This window comes from Carcharhinus amblyrhynchos, chromosome 14, assembly GCF_965287045.1.
Source record: "Carcharhinus amblyrhynchos chromosome 14, sCarAmb.v2.hapA, whole genome shotgun sequence".
In the NCBI taxonomy this organism is placed as follows: domain Eukaryota; kingdom Metazoa; phylum Chordata; class Chondrichthyes; order Carcharhiniformes; family Carcharhinidae; genus Carcharhinus; species Carcharhinus amblyrhynchos.
In genome coordinates, this window is record NC_137337.1 from 56750411 (window position 1) to 56769777 (window position 19367).

Consider the following 19367-nt stretch of genomic DNA (forward strand, 5'->3'; position numbering starts at 1 on the left):
GAGATAAGGGGCTAGCCTATGAAGAGAGATTGAATAGACTGGGTCTGTACTCGTTGGAGTTTAGAAGGATAAGGGGGGGGCGGGGGAATCTTATAGAGACGTATAAGATAATGAAGGGGATGGATAGGGTAGAGGTAGAGAGATTCTTCCCACTTAGAAAGGATAGCAGGACTAGAGGGCACAGCCTCAAGATAAGGGGGGCGGGGCAGTTTAGATCAGAGTTGAGGAGGAACTTCTTCACTCAAAGGGTGGTGAATCTCTGGAATTCTCTGCCTGTTGAAGTGGTGGAGGCTACCTCGTTAAATATATTTAAGTCACGGGTAGATAGGTTTCTGATAGGGGAATTAAGGGTTATGGGGGGAAAGCGGGAAAGTGGAACTGATCCACTTCAGATCAGCCATGATCTTATTGAATGGCGGGGCAGGCTCGAAGGAGGAGTAGGCCATCTAGCCCTATTTCTTATGAAAGAGAGGAGGAATAAATGGGACTTTTTCAAAGTGACAGGCGGTGACTAGTGGGGTCCTGCAGGGATAAGTGCTTGGGGCCCACCGATTCACAATACATCAGTGATTTAGATGATGGAATCAAATGTAATATTACCAAGTTTGATGATACAAAACTTGGTGGGAATATGAATTGTGAGGAGGATGTTAAGAGGCTTCAAGGTGATTTAGACAAGTTGAGTGAGTGACTGGGCGAATAAATGGCAGATGCAGTATAACATGGATAAAGGTGAAGGTATCCATTTTGGATGGAGAAACAGAATGGCAGAGTATTATTTGAATGGTTTCAGATTGGGAAATGTTGACACAAAAAGGAACTTGTGTGCTCATTTAAAGTAAACATGCAGGTGCAGCAAGCTGTCAGGAAGGAAAATGGTAGGCTGAACTTCACTGCAACTGGACTTGCATACAGGAGCAAGGATATCTTATTGCAGCTGTACAGGGCCTTGGTGAGACCACACCTGAAGCACTATATGCAGTTGTGGACTCCTTATCCAAGGAAGGATCTATTTGCTATAAAGGAAGTACAGCTAAGGTTCCTGGGACAGCAGGATTGTTATATGCGGAGAGATTAGGTTAATTGGCCTGTATTCACTACGATTTGGAAGAATGAGAAGTGATCTAATTGAAACATATAAAATTCTGACAGAGTTGGACAGACTTCCTCTGGCGGGACAGGAGGATGGGGTAGTGATGGTGTCTAGAGCAAGGGGTCACAGTCTCAGGATACAGTATAGGCCATTTGGGACATAGATGAGAAGAAACCTCTTCACTCAGTGGGTGTTGAATCTATGGAGTTGAAGTAATTAAAAATATTTAAGAAAGAAGTAGATTTCTAGACTCTAAAGGCATCAAGGGGTATGGGGAGAGTGTGGCATGGAATTAGAGAATCAACCATGGATCATACTGAATGGCTGAGCATACTCGAAGGGATAAATGACATATTCATCTACTTTCACCTTTACAACATCATCTGATTTCCCCCATCTCAGTTGATCTGCATTACTGCTCCCTACAATGCAGAAAGAGGCCATTTGGCCCATCAAGTCTGCACCAACAACAATCCCATCCAGGTCCTCTTCCCATAACACCATGTATTCACCTTGCTAATCTCTCTGTCACTAAGGGCCAATATGAACATGACCAATCAAATTAACCTGGAAATCTTTGGACTGTGGGACGAAACCAGACCACCCAGAGGGAACATGCGCACACATACACACTCCTCACGCTCACACACACACTCCTCGCGCTCACACACACATGCACACACACGGGGAGAATGGATAAACTCCACACAGTTACCTACGGTTGGAACTGAACCGGGTCCCTCGCACTGTGAGCCAGAAATAGTAATTACTGTGCCATTGTGCCACCCAAGCCCTGCACTTGATATCTATCCCATGCACTCAACCCCCCACTCAATGAAGCATCCCATCCAATGGTATTCCCCATCCTCCATCCACAGAAGATTCCCCATCCCCCGACCTGAACCCTGACCCAACTCCACAATTGACCCAATGTCTGACTCCCCGCAAACCCCATCTCAATGTCAGAACCCCAAACCCCTTTGATGTCCCATTCCCTCACCCCCAATATCACAGCCGACCCCCTACCCTCAGCTCAGGTGACATATCATCCAGACTCGAAGCACTGGCTCTATTCTCTCTCCAGAGATGCTGTCAGACCCGTTGAGTTTTTCTAGCTTTTCTTTTTCAGATTTCAGCTTCTGCAGTATTTTGCCTTTACCCTACCCTCCATATCCTTATTACCTAATCCATGGCCTGTTATTTTCAATGGGATATTTAAACTCACCTGCTTTATGGCAGCTAGCTCCATAAAAAGGGGATTTGTCCACCTTCTTTTACATCTCACCGGTGGAGCCAGGCATCTGATGCACTGTCTGAATCGCACCTGGCTTGATCAGGAAGATTGGACAGACAGGCACTTAAGAATTTAAGTGCAAGTAAGTCGGTAGGGAGAAGGAAGTTATTGGCCCGGAGGTCATCCAAAACTCTGTTGCCTGTGTCATACCATGTTCTACTCACCTATTACCCTTCTGTTCTGCGCTGGCTGCCAGTTATTCAAATCTTAATTTTTAAAGTTCTCATCTTTGTTTTCCAATCCTTCCATGGTCAGACACTCCTCTCCCTATCCCTATACTCATCTCTGCCTCTCTACCCTATAATTATCCCCTCTGAGACCTGCACTCCTCTAATTCTAGCATCCTGAATATCCCCAATTTTAACCACTTTTGGTTGCCTAGATCTGAAATAGTCTAAACCTTCCACCTCATACCTTGGTTTCCTCCTGGATTTACGAAAGGGAAATCATGCTTGACAAATCTACTGGAATTCTTTGAGGATGTAACTAGTAAAGTTCATGAGGAGGAGCCAGTGGATTTGGTTTATTTGGACTTTCAGAAGGTTTTCAACAAAGTTCCACACAAGAGATTAGCATGTAAAATTTAAACACACGGGATTGAGGTAGTGTATTGAAATGGGTAGAAAACTGGTGGGCAGAGAGGAATCATGGAAAGAATAAATGTATCATTTTCTGAATGGCAGGCAGTGACTAGTGGGGTACCAAAGGAATCAATGCAAGGATTCCAGCTTTATTAGCGATTTAGATGAGGGGTCTAAAATGTATTATCTCTAAAGCTGGGTGGGAGAGTGAGCTGTGAGAAGGATGCAGCGATGTTTCAGTGTGATATGGACAAGCTGAGTGGCCAGACGCATGGCAGATGGAGTAATGTGGATAAATGTGGTAGATACCACTTTGGTGGCAAAAATAAAAATGAGATAGATACTGAATGTCCACAAATTGAGAGAGAGGAACGTGCAACTAAACCTGGGTGTCCTCATACACCAGTCACTCAAGGTAAGCATGTGGGTGCAGCAGGCATTAAAGAATATAAATAGTATGTTGGCCTTCATAGTGACAGAATTCAAGTGCAGGAACAGGGATGCCTTGCTGCAATTATGCAGGGCCTTGGTGAGGAATACCGTGTGCAGTTTTGATCCGCTTATCAGGAAACAAGTTCTTGCTTTAGAGGGAGTGCAGCATAAGTTTACAAGATTGATTCCTGGGATAGTGAGGTTAATGTATCAGAAGAAGTCGAGTCGATTAGGATTATATCCACTGAAGTATAGACGAGTTGGGGGAATCTCATGGAAACCTATAAAATTCTAATAGGACTAGTCAGGGTAGATGCAGGAGGGATATTGCTGATGGTGAGGGAGTCTAGAAACAGGGGTCTCAAGGGGTAAATCTTTTAGAACTAAGACAGGAACAGGTCCTTCGGCTCACTGAGCCTGTGCCAATTCCTAATCCATTATTTAGACCTGCTACTTATTGTACCGTATTGCTCATTAGCAGTTTCTATCTTTCTGTTCGCATCCATTCGATGGTTGCTCCCGCAGCCCTTCTCCCTCACTGCGGCCACCCCCTCAGCTCTTCTCCCTCGCTGCGGACGGCCCCTCAGCCCTTCTCCCTCGCTGCGGCCCTCTGTCACCCATTCTTTCTTGCTGCAGACACTTCCTCAGCCCTTCTCCCTCAACACTGCTCTCACTGCAGCCATTTCCTCAACACTTCTCCCTCACTTGCAGCTGTTCTCCCAACATTTGTTCCTCACTAAAGGCTTTGCCTCAGCACCTCTCCCTTGCTGTAGCCATTCCCTCAACAATTCTCCCTCGCTGTAGCTGCTCCCTCAATACTTCTCCATGCTGCACCAGCTCCTTGTCATTGCTCCAGTCCTCAGGCTGAGCACTGCTACTCATCTTTCCAGTACTCCTGCAATCACAGACTGTTTCTCTCCTAAGTTGCCTGCTGAAAGGCTCATCAGTAAGCCTATTCACAGATAATGTGGTAATCAGCCAGCCTGTGATTGGAGGAGCAGAACAGAATCTGCCACTTGTGCTTACTAGTACTTGTGTGCATTTTGAACACTGGTTTGCAGACATGATAAAGTCCTGTGCTGACCCTGACTTACACTGGACAATCAGTGTCTATAATATTGTCATAATTCATTAACTAAACCAGCAGTGCAATTTCAAAATTTCATTTTCTCCGCCTCTATAACTCTAAGCCAAAACATCACAAAAATGCTCCTGCACTGAGTGCCAGAGGAAAATTAATAATTTGATGCATGTTAAAAAATCTGGAAAATAGATTATGTTATAACTTTAAAGAGCCACAAGATAAAAGAATGTTGACAATTACTTCACAAAATGACAAACCAATGCCAAAGTAAAGGTTTGCAAAAATTAGAACTAATCATGGCACAGAAGCAAACAGAATAGTAAACTGACCTTCGTTTTCTCGTCCACCACACGCAGTCCGTCTGCTGACACCCACAACAAAGCCTTAACTGGCTTCTTCCCAGTCTTAAAAAGGAAAAAAAATGCACAGATTTAGTTAAACAGTTTAATGAGCCAATGTATTCAAAGGGGAAAGTCAGCAGAACCATAAGCAGGAATAACAGTGAGGGAGATCAGATTCCATTGCCAAATAACCCAGCACACAGAGCAGCTGAACACCATAGCTTCAAGGCACTAAAGGAAGAAAAGGAAACCCACACCATTAAACACACGCAGCACTGATCTCACTCTATTATTAAACCAGAATAAAAAATAAACTGGAAGTTTGGGTAAACTGCCTCTTAAGGAGTTACACCACTAATATGGCTGGCAGTTTTTCTGCCACTGGAGAAACAACCTGATTTTAAACACTGCTCAACACTTAAGTTAATTTAGCTTTAAGGCTGAATCTGCAATTTAAAAGCATTTCTAAAGTTTAGCTCAACTACATGAGAAAGGAACATTACTCACCATCTGACAGCAGGTCAGACAAAAAGACTTCTATTCACGGTGTCCTGTTGCAATTGGTAAATTCAACTTTCATAACATCTATTTAAGCCCTGATAACATGCAGCCTTATACATGCAAATATTTTCACAACATTTCTTGGAACATTAACACACTCACTGGAACCCTAACCTAACAGTATCAGCCATCAAATGGAAAAATAGTGCTATTTTTGCCAAAGTATCTTTCAAAGTATGGCAACTGAAATAATTTGCAAGTAAGTTAATGAATATAAGAAAAATTCAAATCAAGAAATCTAATGAACTTATGAACTTTATGACAGTCCTAAACTCTAAGATGTTTTAAACACATCTACACTATACAGTCCATTGCACATAGGGTCAGTGTTCAGAGATGAAAGGTGGGAGAGATTATATATGTACACTCTCTTTCTGAGTAACGAAATTACTAAAGTGAGAAATATTTCCAGTTCAGCGCTCCCCATCATTAGGTAATGAATGGAGAAGTATAAGTGTATGCTAAGAAAGGGGACCAAAACAAGCTATTTGAGAGAATTTGTATCAAAGTATGACTTTACTTACGAAATTGATCCTTTGCAAATACTATGTACAGAAAGGAGAAGCTTGTCAACACTGGAAAGACAAAGCCACAACTGCACAGAAGCAGCATGCATTCTGCTTGAAAAGCTATTTCAATTCAATTGAGAAAAACTATTTTCAAATATGTTTTCCCTGTTTCTGATCAATCGGTTTTGCGTCAACAAGCTGTGGTCCCAAGCCTAAGAAACATGCCATCTAACTTAATTCAGGTCAATGGGGTGAATATGTACAGCACTTGTGAATATGTACAATTGCGTTGCGGAATCCTATTCTGGCAGGAGTCTCCACTTTGAAAAAGGCAAATTTGTAACAGAACAAGAAGTGGGGAAATATTCAGATAATAAAACGCTTAGAGAAATAGTCACTCTATTTGTAAAACTGAAAGTCCACAGTTTCTTTCCCTCAAATTAAAGTGAATTCTTGGAGGGCATATCCCCATTTTCTTAAACTGTACTAGCTGTAGTAAAGCATGCAAGGGCCCAATCAAATTGGCAAGCAAAGAATAAGTGTCTAAGGTATGTGGATAGGATTTGGACAGTCAGAGGGGGAGTCAGAGGTTGGGTGAGGTTGTAGCTCAGAAAGGATTTGGGGCGGGGGGGTGGGTAACGGTAGATTCGGAAGTCAGGGGTGGGAGAGGTCACGGTCCAAAGCTCAGGTGTAGGCATTTCGGGGTGTATGGGGGAGGGGGTGGGATGGGGGCGTTGTAGTATTGGTTGGGTGTTTACAATAGTTATCTAGCAGTTAGCAAAGTTTAAAGTTTATTTATTAGTGTCACAGGTAGGTTTACCTTATCACTACAATGAAGTTACTGTAAAAATCCCTTAGTTGCCACACTCCGGTGCCTGTCTAGACACACTAGAGTCATAGAGATCTACAGCATGGAAACAGGCCCTTTGGCCCAACTTGTCCATGCCACCCTTACCGAGGGAGAACTTTGCATAGCCACTGCACCTAACCAGCACATCCTTTGGACTGTTGGGAGTAAACTGGAACATCCAGAGGAAATCCACAAAGACGTGGGGAAAACATACAGATTCCACACAGACTGACTCAAGCCGAGAACGTCCCTGTGCTGTGAGGCAGCAGTGCTGACCACTGCATCTCCCTGGGTTTTAATTCTAACTTTTTTGAGTAAATATCGGTTATTATTAATTATTGGTTGCTAGGGGAATACTGCAAAGTTTGCAATCTAAATTGTGTTTTTGCATGGTTCCCATCACAGCCCAATTTCCCAGAGGAAGTTAGCACTTCTGGGCATTTGTTATGCAAACCCTTATCTGGGAATTTCTAAGCGGGATGTTCCAATGTATCTTTGATGTAACCCCAAGGCTGGAGAGTTTGGAAGTTACAGTCTCATAGGTAGATGAATGAAGCAGTCAAAGTCCCTTTCCATCTGTATTAGAATTTATTTTTAAATTGTGATTACATATACTAAGTTATCATTTTTTTGATGGGGGGGTGTAAGTAAAGATGAAATATGGATTAACTAACAAACTAACATCCAAAACTAATTAGACTTGATTTGGTGACCTTTAGAATTGACTTGAATTATAAGATATTATCCTGGCACATGGTCTATAATCCTTTGACTGAGGGAGGCCTGCACTGAAGAGATAGATGAGTCTAGTGGAGAGAACATCGATGTACCCTGTTATATCTACGTTCCAATATCAAACAAAGTAATTGAGTCTTCTCTGAAATAATAGTGCATTCTCCTCTCTTCTGTTCAATGATATGCAGAGCAGCCAGTAAATTATATAAGGTATATTTACAGAATTCTAAGATTACAATCCATACTATTCAAAAGGCTGGGGATGAGTGCACTACGAAAGGATCCACCCATTCTGCTTATCGTAAGAATTCACCTGTGTTCAGAATTTATAGCTTGCTAACATTTTGATCAGCTTAAGGTTTACAGTTTACTAGGAGAATTTTTTTGTGTGAATAAAAAAAATACATAGTTACTCAGCCTCCCTTTATCAATAGCTATTCAAACAGTGTGTAATTATACTGTACTGTCGGATGGTAATATTTTTGCCCTATTGACTTTGTCATCATTTTGTAAACAAGGTGTCTGCATGACGCAATTCAGCTATCATTTATCTTGGATTATCTGTTTATACCTTACTGTGACATTATTTGAATATTCAAGACTCTACAATGAGGTGTGGAATGTTCCTGCCAGGTGGAGTTAGAGTACAAAAGTCTGAAATCTTTTGAACTGAAGTTTTGATCATTGGACAAGTCCCCTTTTCATCTTTCCTTTGGTATCATCCTAAATTCAAAATGAAGAAAATTGATAATCTAGATTATTTAATATTTTTGCAAATGGCTACTCAGGTTGATGGTTGAGGAGCTAGTAGAATGGTCCTGGTGAGTTCAGATTCATAAATATTACCAGATTGGACCCTAATGAAGCTTCAAAAATATCGGCCCCGATATTCATTGGGAGAATGCAAGACAGTGTGTCTCACTCAGAAAGCTTAGGGGTATGGAGGTCTGCTGATATTCACTGCAGGAGCTCATTAACATTTACACATTCTCTCTGCATCTATAAAACTCCTTACCAAAATCAATTTGATTTGCATATCTAAGCGTACCAATATTTGGACAGCATAAAGTGGATGAAGTGCTAAGTTAACTTCTGGGTATAGAAAATTTGGAAATGTGTCGGTAAACAGGATTACTTCTTCTACCGACACACAAGTTTGTTATTATAATGTTACTCAGTCATTTTTATTCAAGAGTTATCCAGGTATGTAACCAGAGGAGACAAAGTTAAGAAGATTGGCTGACAAACTAGAGATGACAATATCCAACAAGTAAGTTTGCTGAACAGCACTGTGGGTGTACTTACACCTCAGAGGCTGCGGAGGTTTAAGAACAGTAAGAAGTCTCACAACACCAGTTTAAAGTCCAACAGGTTTATTTGGCAGGACTAGCTTTTGGAGCCTCAAGTTCTTTCATCAGGAGAGTGAGGACTTGTGTTCAAACTCAATTTACAAGATAATGGTTGGAGTGCAAGTCTTTACAGGTAGTCAAGTCTTAAAGGTACAGACAATGTGAGTGGGGAGAGGGCCAAGCACAGGTTAAAGAGGTGTGTATTGTCTCCAGCCAGGACAGTTAGTGAGATTTTACAAGCCCAGGCAAGTCGTGGGTGTTCACACAGTGTGACATGAACCCAAGATCCCAGTTGAGGCTGTGCTCATGTGTGCCTAGCTATACCACACTATCTGTAACTTCCACGACACCAGGCAGGAGTGTTCCTTTCCAGTCGGTGAATATTTCAGCAGTCATGAGTATTCAGCCTTTGATCTTCAGGTAAATGTTCTCCAAGGCAGCCTTCACGACACACAACAATCTCTGAGCAAAAACTGATAGCCAAGTTCCACACACAAGGATGGCATCTACCGGGATCTTGGGTTCATTGTCATACTTGTCTGGGCTTGCAAAATCTCACTAACTGTCCTGGCTGGAGACAATGCATTGCTCTTTAACCTGTGCTTGTCCCCACTCACATTGTCTGTACCTTTAAGACTCAATTACCTGTAAAGACACACATTCCAACCATTATCTTGTAAATTGAGTTTGCATCTTTATATGCCCTGTTTGTGAACACAAGTCCTCACTCACCTGATAAAGGAGCTTGAGACTCCGAAAGCTATTGCTGCCAAATAAACCTATTGGACTTTAACCTGATGTTGTGAGACTTCTTACTGTGCTTACCCCAGTCCAACCCCAGCATCTCCGTATTGAGGTTTAAGAAGGCAGCTCAGCACCACCTTCTCAAGGGCAAGCAGGGATGGGCAATAAATTTTGGTCTAGCCAGCAATGTCCACATCTTTTAAATGAACAGAAAGCATCATCCTAAAACACAGCATCAGTTTCCACATATATCGCTGATAACACCTTCAACATCTCTAAATTGTCAAACATTCTCTAACATCTCTAAATTGTCAAACATTCTCCAACATCTATAACTGAACAAGTAGCAATTAAATGCTGGGAAGAACAAAGCCATAATCTTTGGTTCCATAGCCTTTGACTCCATCCCTCTCCTTGGCAATCGTCTAAAGTTAACTTGCAATCTTGGTGTCATATTTGGCCTGATGATCATCGTTCCAGCACTAAAACTGCCCATTTCCACTTCAATGACATTTCCCAGCTCATCTGTTGCCAAAACCTCCACCTATGCCTTTGTCACCTCAACACTTGACTATTCCAAAGACTCTTGGGTAGCCTCCCAAATTCTATCCTCTATAAGCTTGAAACATGGAAAATAAGAGTAAGAATAGGTCACTTAGCCCTTCAAGCCGGCTCTGCCATTCAATACGATCATGGCTGATTCTCTATCTCAATGGCATACTCTTCTGCTCTCTCCATTTCCCTTGACAGTCTACAAATCTTATATATTTCCTTCTTAAGTCTGTTCAGTGGCTTGGCCCCCACAGCCTTCTGTGGTAGAGAATTCCACAGGTTCACCAACCTCTAAGCCATCTAAAACTTTGCTGCCTAACGTCCACCAAGTCCTGGTCACCCATGCTCGTAAGAGGAAGATGCTGTTTTGATTAAATTACACATTTGACTGCAGGCTTCCTTTAAAAGAGGCCCACCAGCAGCCTGAATGAACTGTTTTATGTGGCCAAAGCTTATGCACTTGGGAATGGGAGAGAGGTTGGACTGATTGGGAAGTGCAATTTCGTGAGTATCTTTCTGGGTCTAGATGAAACACTCCTGCTCCACTTGACCCACAAACAATGCTGTAAATCTTGGTACAATCAGGCCTTTCCACCTTCTTTCTGCCAGAGTTTGGGTAACCTGCTCACTGGTGGTTGAAAATAGATAACTATTAAAAGGAAGGTGGGAAGTCTCATTGGCTAACATGGCACCATTTCCTCATCCTACCATCATTAACACTGTGAATTCCTATTTCAGTGTTTTAACCTCTGATACAACCCCAATCCAACCAGTTTTAGGAGTCAAGGTTCAGCCCCATTTATTACGCCAAGACCCATGTCAAGTTTGTACAGCTGCTTTGGGCAATGCAATGCTGGTTCCCTCATAGATTCAGCCTTCGAGAAGTCATGCCACCTTTGTGTATACATCAGTAAAGAATCCTGATGAAAACTGTATTCTGGCAAGTACCCAAGCATTTTGAGGAATTCAAGTTAATCTATCACTCATTGTCATTTCAGTAATGCTGTGCAAATTTCTGTAATTGCAGCACATCAAACAATGTGTACCCTGTATAGATTTTTAAAACTGAAGGGTAAAGGTTTTCATTTCAGTGTGAGTTTTAATCAACACATTTGGGAAGAACTCCCAAAGTGTGGTCTCCTCTATGCTTTTTTAGAGAATTGAGTTAATTTTTATTTCTTGAGCCTAGGGCACGTCCCTCCCCAAACATTAATAAATGCATGGTTCAAAAATGGTTACAAGACCAAAAACAAACTTTATAATCATATCACACACATCAACTTGTAGCAAACAATTCTGAGCCAGTGAATAAAAAAAACTGCAAACCATTCTTATTCAAAAGTTCAGCTTATAACTGAACAAAGTTTTATGATATCTTAGCCAATAAGATAGTATATTTAAAGTTACTGTCTAGTATATAAATGTAGTGGTGTAACCCCTTAATGTATCAACAGAAATCTAGGCATTCAAACTTACTTTTCCAAAGAGGGCTTTGAAGAACTTCCTTTCCTGGAGTGACAGGGGGAACAAGTCAGGAGACTATTACTGCAGGAAGCTACAATTACTGCAAAAGTTTCAAACCAAAGCACGAGAACTAGTTTGAAGAGGTTGTCCGAAAGAATGTAAAGAAACATAAGTGAAGATCACCCATAATAATGCAGTGCATTACATGGACTTACAGTAAGCTACAAGCCACCAGTGTGATTGAGTAGACAGAGATAGTCCCAAGACCTGCCACATGCAGAGGCACTAGTTACATCAATTTTAGCTGAATGCTCAAGAACACTTCAAGTTCAGTTCAAGTTGGCAGCAGCAGTTATGGCAGCATCGAGACATTTTGGATCAGAGGCACAAAGACCAAGCACAGCTACATTGTTAATAAATTTAATTGCAACAGAAATTGTAAAACATATAAACTTCATTGCATTATTGTACCTTCAATATTTTCTGATTTTTTTTAAACCAAATGCATACTGAATTAAAACAAAATGAAGAACAAGGTCACTTCAAATAGGATGTGGCAAGACCTTGTCAGCATTGCAAATTGCAGATAATTTCCCACAGGTATGGCTGAAATCAATGTAATGGTTATGGAGTATTGCAAACAATACTGTGAGCAAAATGAAATGGGTGCTGCTGCCAAGTTTTATGGTCCTAAGTCAGATTTATTAGCCATTAATGTAGGTAAATCAACCTTACTGAAGAAACTAAGTTAGCTGAGAAATTTCAAAACAGCTAAATCATGCCTAAATGGATGTATTAATAATTAATGTAGTTTATTTTCAGAGGATGTTGTCTAGCGACATTAGTACAAGTATCAGTCATGCAAGATTATAACTAGAATGCTATAAGAAAAATGCATTAAAAATTAATGTTTCTTATACCTGCTGAAACAAAAACAAACATTTTACATCACAATGTCAAATTATAATAAATAACAGAATAGAGGCACGTATATGTTTTCATTACAGGAGTGTATAAAGAAAAAAAACATTTTTAGTTGTATACTTCAGCACACAATGATTCAAGGTGCAGTGCACTAGTTTGGGCACCAAGTCACATAACTCAAGAGAAAGCAGGTTTGCATACAAAGCATTCTCATCCCAGCCAGGATATATTAAACAGAAACTCAGTATTTTCCATGCAGAATAAGGTACAAAAAAAACAATGGTGGGAAAATAACCTTCGGCAACACTCAAATGCCGAATTCCAAGTGAAGATTGGGAGCTATTTAATATGGAAATTTGTGAATCTGAAGGATGTCAAAATTCATTCCTAAAAATTTTTCAACAAATACAAGCAAATTGCATTTTCAGCTGACTGGCTTTTCCCTTCTGAGCAGATAACTGATTTTTCTTTCTTGCAATTTCCAGAAATCCAAGATAACTCGAATTTATGATTTTTACACTGAGTATCTAGTCTATAAAATTTTATTAATTTCCAACAGAACATTCTATAGCTGAAAGCAGTGTAAGTCAATACTGCCCCAGGAGTCAATGATCACATTACAGTAAAACTTGATTACAACACATGTCAGAAGAGCAAAGTCATAATTCATTATCCCACCAAATTAGATCAATGAAGGAATAGCCAAAAGTTTACTTAATTTTTCCCAATGAAATGTCAAATCAGGCAAGTGAATACAATCTGGGGGAAAGCTAGTTAACAAGTCTTCAACACATTCAGTTTGTTAGGAAACTACAGTCTTGAATTGAGTAGCAAACTACAATATTGAGTTGGTGGGTCATAGTCCCAGAAATTGTGCACAAAATTGGAGCTGTGCAAAACAATGAATGCAGGCACACTTCAAGAGATAACCAACTTGAAATACTGCAACAGAGCTTTCACTGTACAAAACTAGTTTTCCGCTAGGTTGTATCATGTAACTAACGCAATAGCTTATGTTTATCATGTAGAATCTAACAAATGTTGCATTACATAACCACAAAGTAATGTTGGACAATATTGAATATTCAGCTCATATCTGAAGGGTCTTAAAGCAAGTCATAATTAAAGCAGGTTTGACTATTTGCATTCAGTTCCTAAACTGCAGGAGCTCACTGCAAAGATATCCTGGATTTAACTCATTCTGAACAGAATACCTGACTAACATTGTATGATTCCTATTTCCAAGTTATAAAGTTATAATTACAGATTATAAACTGCGTGGCCAAATTCCCCTCCAACTCGATTTTCAAGTTTGCTGATGACAGCACCATAGTGGGTTGGATTTCAAACAATGACAAGACACAGTACAGGAATGAGATAGAGAATCTGGTGAACTGGTGCAACAACAATAATCTCTCCCTCAATGTCAACAAAACAAAGGAGATAATCACTGACATCAGGAAGCATAATGGAGAACATGCTCATCTACATCAATGAGAATGAAGTAGAAGTGGTCGAGAACTTCAAGTTTTTAGGTGCTCAGATCACCAACAACCTGCACTAGTCCCCCCATGCCGACACTATAGTTAAGTAAGCCCACCAATGCCTATACTTGCTCAGAAGACTAAGGAAATTTGGCATGTCAGCTACGACTCTCACCAACTTTTACAGATGCATCATAGAAAGCATTCTTTCTGATTGTATCATAGCTTGGCATGGCTCCTGTTCTGCCCAAGACTGCAAGAAACTACAATAGGTCGTGAATGAAACTCTGTACATCATACAAACCAGCCTCCCATCCACTGACTCTGTCTACACTTCCCGCTGCCTCGGCAAAGCATAATTAAGGACCTCAAGCATATGGACATGCTCTCTTCCATCAGGGAAAAAAAACAAAAGTCTGAGGTCACGTACCAACGAACTCAGCTTCTTCCCTGCTGCCATCAGACTTTTGAATGGACCTAACTCGCACGGAGTTGATCTTTCTTTACATCCTAGATATGACTATAACACTACATTCGGCACTCTCTTCTTTCCTTCTCTATGAACAGTATGCTTTGTCTGTATAGCATGCAAGAAACAGTACCTTTCACTGTATACTAATACATGTGACAATAATAAATCAAATCAAAAGTTAATATTGCGAGACTAACTCTCAACATATCCTTACAAATAAAACCATTACTCAAATTCATCACTCTTTTCTCACTTCAATGAGTGAATGATCAAAGGGTTTGGTTTAGGTTAGAGGGTCATTGTTTTTTAACTGGTCGGTGCAACATCGTGGGCCGAAGGGCCTGTTCTGCGCTGTATTGTTCTATGTTCTATGATCAAGGCAATAGCTTCTCGACATTTTGGCTAAGATCAAGCATCAGACCAAATCTAAGATGGGGTGCAATGCCTCATCTTGTCAGCTTGGATCTTGTTTGTCTCCCTTGTGGAAACCTTGAATTGAATTCAATTGGATTTTGAATTTGGGTTTTGGAGCAAGACAGGAATGGATTTGGCTTTGCCCGGTCCATTGGTTTTATCACTAAGAATGGAGTAAAAATTTTAAAAAAGAATCCAGATAACAGGTGATAATATTTAATCTGGTCATCAGACTACAATTTAAACATTGTTTTTTAAAACCATAAGGAATCTTGGGAATGCACGGTCAGGCTTCTTACAATAAAAGGTTGACTTTTAAATTGATGAAAATAAATTATATGAAGTAACTTGCATCATCATAAATAAAAATTACACTTTGTAAGGTGGAGAACGTCTAGCCATAAGTAATTCAAGCTATTGAATGTTTCCCAATGCAGAATTTTTCAAGTTAGCAGATAATTATAGTTCTCAATGTTAGAACCTCTCCTAGGTTAAAATTAAATATATACCAACAGAGGATTGAACACTTGACAGCAAATACTGTTGCAGTTGGCTTGTTGCTAAAAAAGTGTTTTTAAATAGTGAAGTGATTTAGCTAGTTTTATTGGTGTGTTGCAAATGGTGACACTAAACCATAGGAAAATGTAAGAGCTAAAGATTTGAAAAATAACTATTCAGAGAATGCTGACAGTCAATTCAATGAGTCAAGCATGATATTATGACTGATTCAGCAAACATCCCATTGGAATATCAATTACATTTCGTGACAGGTTATAACACATGGAAATAGGGTCATATCTTCAAAAAGCAAAGTGATCTAAAAACATCATGGCACAAATCAGTTCCAGCCTCCAGGACTACCTGGGTCCACTACAGTTTGCCTACCGCCGCAACAAGTCCACTGTAGATGCCATTTCTCTGGCCCTGCACTCAACTCTGGAAGACCGAGATAACAAAGACACCTATGTCAGACTCCTATTTATTGACTACAGCTCAGCCTTCAATATTATTATTCTCATGAAACTCATCTCCAAACTCAGTTGCCTGGGCCTTGGCACCTCCCTCTGTGACTGGATCCTGAACTTCCCAACTCACGACCACAATCAATAAGGATAGGTAACAACACCTTCTCCATGATCAGCCTTAACACCGGTGCCCCACAAAGCTGTACTCTCAGCCCTGTACTATACTCCTTATACACTTATGACTGTGTGGCCAAATTCCCTCTAATTCGATTTTCATGTTTGCTGACAACACCACCGCAGTGAGCTAGATCTCAAACGAGACAGAGTACAGGAATGAGATACAGAATCTGGTGAACTGGTGCAGCAACAATAATCTCTCCCTCAATGTCAACAAAACAAAGGAGATCGTCATTAACTTCAGGAAACATAAAGGAGAACAGGCCCTTGTCTACATCAATGGGCACGAAGTAGAAAGAATCGAGAGCTTCAAATTTTTAGGTGTCCAGATCACCAACAACCTGTCTTGGTCCCTCCATGCCGACACTATAGTTAAGAAAGCCCACAATGCCTCTACTTTCTCAGAAGACAAAGGAAATTTGGCACGTCAGCTACGACTCTCACCAATTTTTTACAGATGCACCGTAGAAAGCATTCTTTCTGATTGTATCACAGCTTGGTATGGCTCTTGCTCTACCCAAGACCGCAAGGAACTACAAAGGGTCGTGAATGTAGCCCAATCTATCACGCAAACCAGCCTCCCATCCATTGGCTTTGTCTACACTTCCCGCTGCCTCGGCAAAGCAGCCAGCATAATTAAGGACGCCACGCACCCTGCACATTCTCTTTTCCATCTCCTACCTTCGGGAAAAAGATACAAAAGTCTGTGGTCATGTACCAGCCGACTCAAGAACAGCTTGTTCCCTGCTGCTGTCACACTTTTGAATGGACTTACCTCGCAGTAAGTTGATCCTTCTCCACACTCTAGCTGTGACTATAACACTACATTCTGCACTCTCTCGTTTCCTTCTCTATGAACGGTATGTTTTGTCTGCATAGAGCAAGAAACAATACTTTTCACTATTTTAATGCAGGTGCCAATAATAAATCAAATCAAAAATAAGAATTCTTTTTGTGTTTAAAGGAGGATTCCAGTTTAAGATCGAGAGTGACACTAATTAGCATTTTGGATTGGGATGCGAGTTAAAATCTTCTTTATAAGATAGGCAAATACAAAGAAGTATTTTGTGAACTGGCATGCTTCACAGGGCATGGGCGCACACTGTTCGTTTCCCCAAGCAGTAACTTGGGCTCAACATATCTTACTGTACAGTTACTGACTTTCAAATACAAGATCAAGTACAAAGAACAACATAGCACGGTAAACAGGCCCTTCGGCCCAACGAGCCCGCGCCGCCATTTTAACATTGAGTGCCCTCCTCTACCTTTGTCTACGCCTATTGGGGAAGATTGAGGGAAGACTAATTTAGGGACAATTTGTTACACCAATCAGCGTAAGAGCATGTTTTTGGGCTGTGGGAGGAAACTGGAACACCTGGAGAAAACCCACGCAATCACGGGGAGAATGTGCAAACTCCCGCAGACACCAGCCGAAATCCATGTATCTGCACAGCAAACAGTGATAGTCACTGAACTGTTACGTTGCCCGTCAGATGGTCCAGTTTAAGCGTACACTAAGTATTGAAAGATTTTCAATCAGACGCATTTATTTGCGATACTATTAAAAAAGGATGTGAATTTGTTTTTCCAGGTGAGTTTTTAAGCATTTTTAAATGTTAGAATAGAAACACACAACACTAAAATTTGTGGAATTTTCAATAACTTAGACTTATAAGGAAATGTTCCCATCCCGCCCACCACAGGAATCATGGGGTGGCGGGGGGGGGAACCATGCAATGGTCCGTTGATCTCGGGTGGGATTTTCCAGTTTTGGGGCGAGTGCAGTCAGAAAATCCTGCCCCTAATCCTTAGTTTAAACATTAGTAATGACTACTGCAGAAGCAATAAGTGGACAAGAGATTAGGAATTGCTCTGCTCAACAAACAAAAATAGATCTCAACATGAAGTAAGTCCCTCAAAAAAAACAGAACTTTTGTGCACAAAATGAAACCTATACACACTAGCTACAAGGCAATATGGGACAGTAAGGAAGGAAGGAGTTAGAAAAGATACTCACTTATCATACTACAAATTCTTTGGTTTCCATCTCGTTAGAAATGAGCTAAGATCCTAGAAGCTACACACAGTTGAGCTGCATTGTGGCTAATTAAAGCGTTCAAGGATCAAAGCATTCAATGATCAGTAAACACAATCACCTGACCCCTACACAGTTACGTGTTTCCAACTCTGCCACACATTCATTTTTTTTGCAATTCAATCCTTGACATCTTTACTCTTATTTCGTCTCTTGCTCCTTACATTTTTGACTTTAGTTAGTAGCTAGAAAGTTGGTAGAATTGAAGGAGTTCTGGAGATAGAGTCATTTAAGGAACAGAAGGAGGCCATTCAAACCATTGGGTCCATGTTGCTTTCCATGGAGCAACTCTTTGTTGAGTTCACAGTTCATAGATCAGAGAGGGACACAGGCAAGAATTACAGAATCACAGAATCCTACAATGCAGAAGGAGGGCACTGGGCCCATCGAGTCTGCACCAACCACAATCCCACCCAAGCCCTATCCCCTTAACATGATGCATTTATCCAAGCTAGTCCCCCTGACACCAAGGGGCAATTTAGCATGGCCAGTCCACCTAACCCACACATCTCTGGACTGTGGGAGGAAACCGGAGCAGCCGGAGTAAATGCACAGAGATACGGGGAGAATGTGCAAACTCCACACAGATAGTAAGCCAGGAATTGAACTTGGGTCCCCGTCACTTTGGGGCAGCAGTGCTAACCACTATGCCACCAAGCTGAGACAACATGAAAACTTTTTATGTATCAATATCCATAGAACCATAGAACCCTACAGTGCAGAAAGAGGCCCTTTGGCCCATCAAGTCTGCACCGAACACAAACCCACCCAGGCCCTACCCCCATATCCCTACATATTATACCCACTAATCCCTCTAACCTACGCATCCCTGGATACTAAGGGACAATTTCTTAGCACAGCCAGTCAACCTAACCCACACATCTTTGGACTGTGGGAGGAAACCAGAGTGCCCGGAGGAAACCCACGCAGGCACGAGGAGAATGTGCAAACTCCACACAGACAGTGACCCGAGCTAGGAATTGAACCCAGTACCCTGGAAATGATTGAGATATTAATTTAAATAGATGCATGGTGAATTAATACGACTCAGAGACTTAAGATTTACAATATTGTTGTAATCAGTAAGCCCTTGGAGAGAATTAGTGAAGAGTAGTGCTAACCACAATGCTACCGTAGCACCCACGATACACAGAAATTGGAATTTCTTCCAATTGAGTGAGAAATCAGACAGTTCTCCAGCCAAATTAAGAAGAAAGCGGTGGAGTCACTTCTAATGTGTGGATGAT

General features: G+C 41.0%; 1 protein-coding gene across 9 annotated transcripts in view; it reads right to left on the reverse strand.

The window, feature by feature from the left end:
• numb (NUMB endocytic adaptor protein) overlaps nucleotides 1-19367 on the reverse strand; it is a 208858-nt gene that overhangs the window by 38153 nt on the left and 151338 nt on the right. For 6 of the 9 annotated variants that reach the window (XM_080202929.1, XM_080202927.1, XM_080202934.1 and 3 more), the window contains exons 4-5: nucleotides 11602-11634; nucleotides 4814-4888 (exon numbers count right to left, since the gene is read on the reverse strand). In XM_080202929.1, the coding sequence (XP_080059055.1) occupies nucleotides 4814-4888; nucleotides 11602-11634 (108 nt within the window). The remainder of the gene's footprint in view (nucleotides 1-4813; nucleotides 4889-11601; nucleotides 11635-19367) is intronic. The other 3 variants (XM_080202935.1, XM_080202932.1, XM_080202931.1) reach the window with 1 other exon arrangement.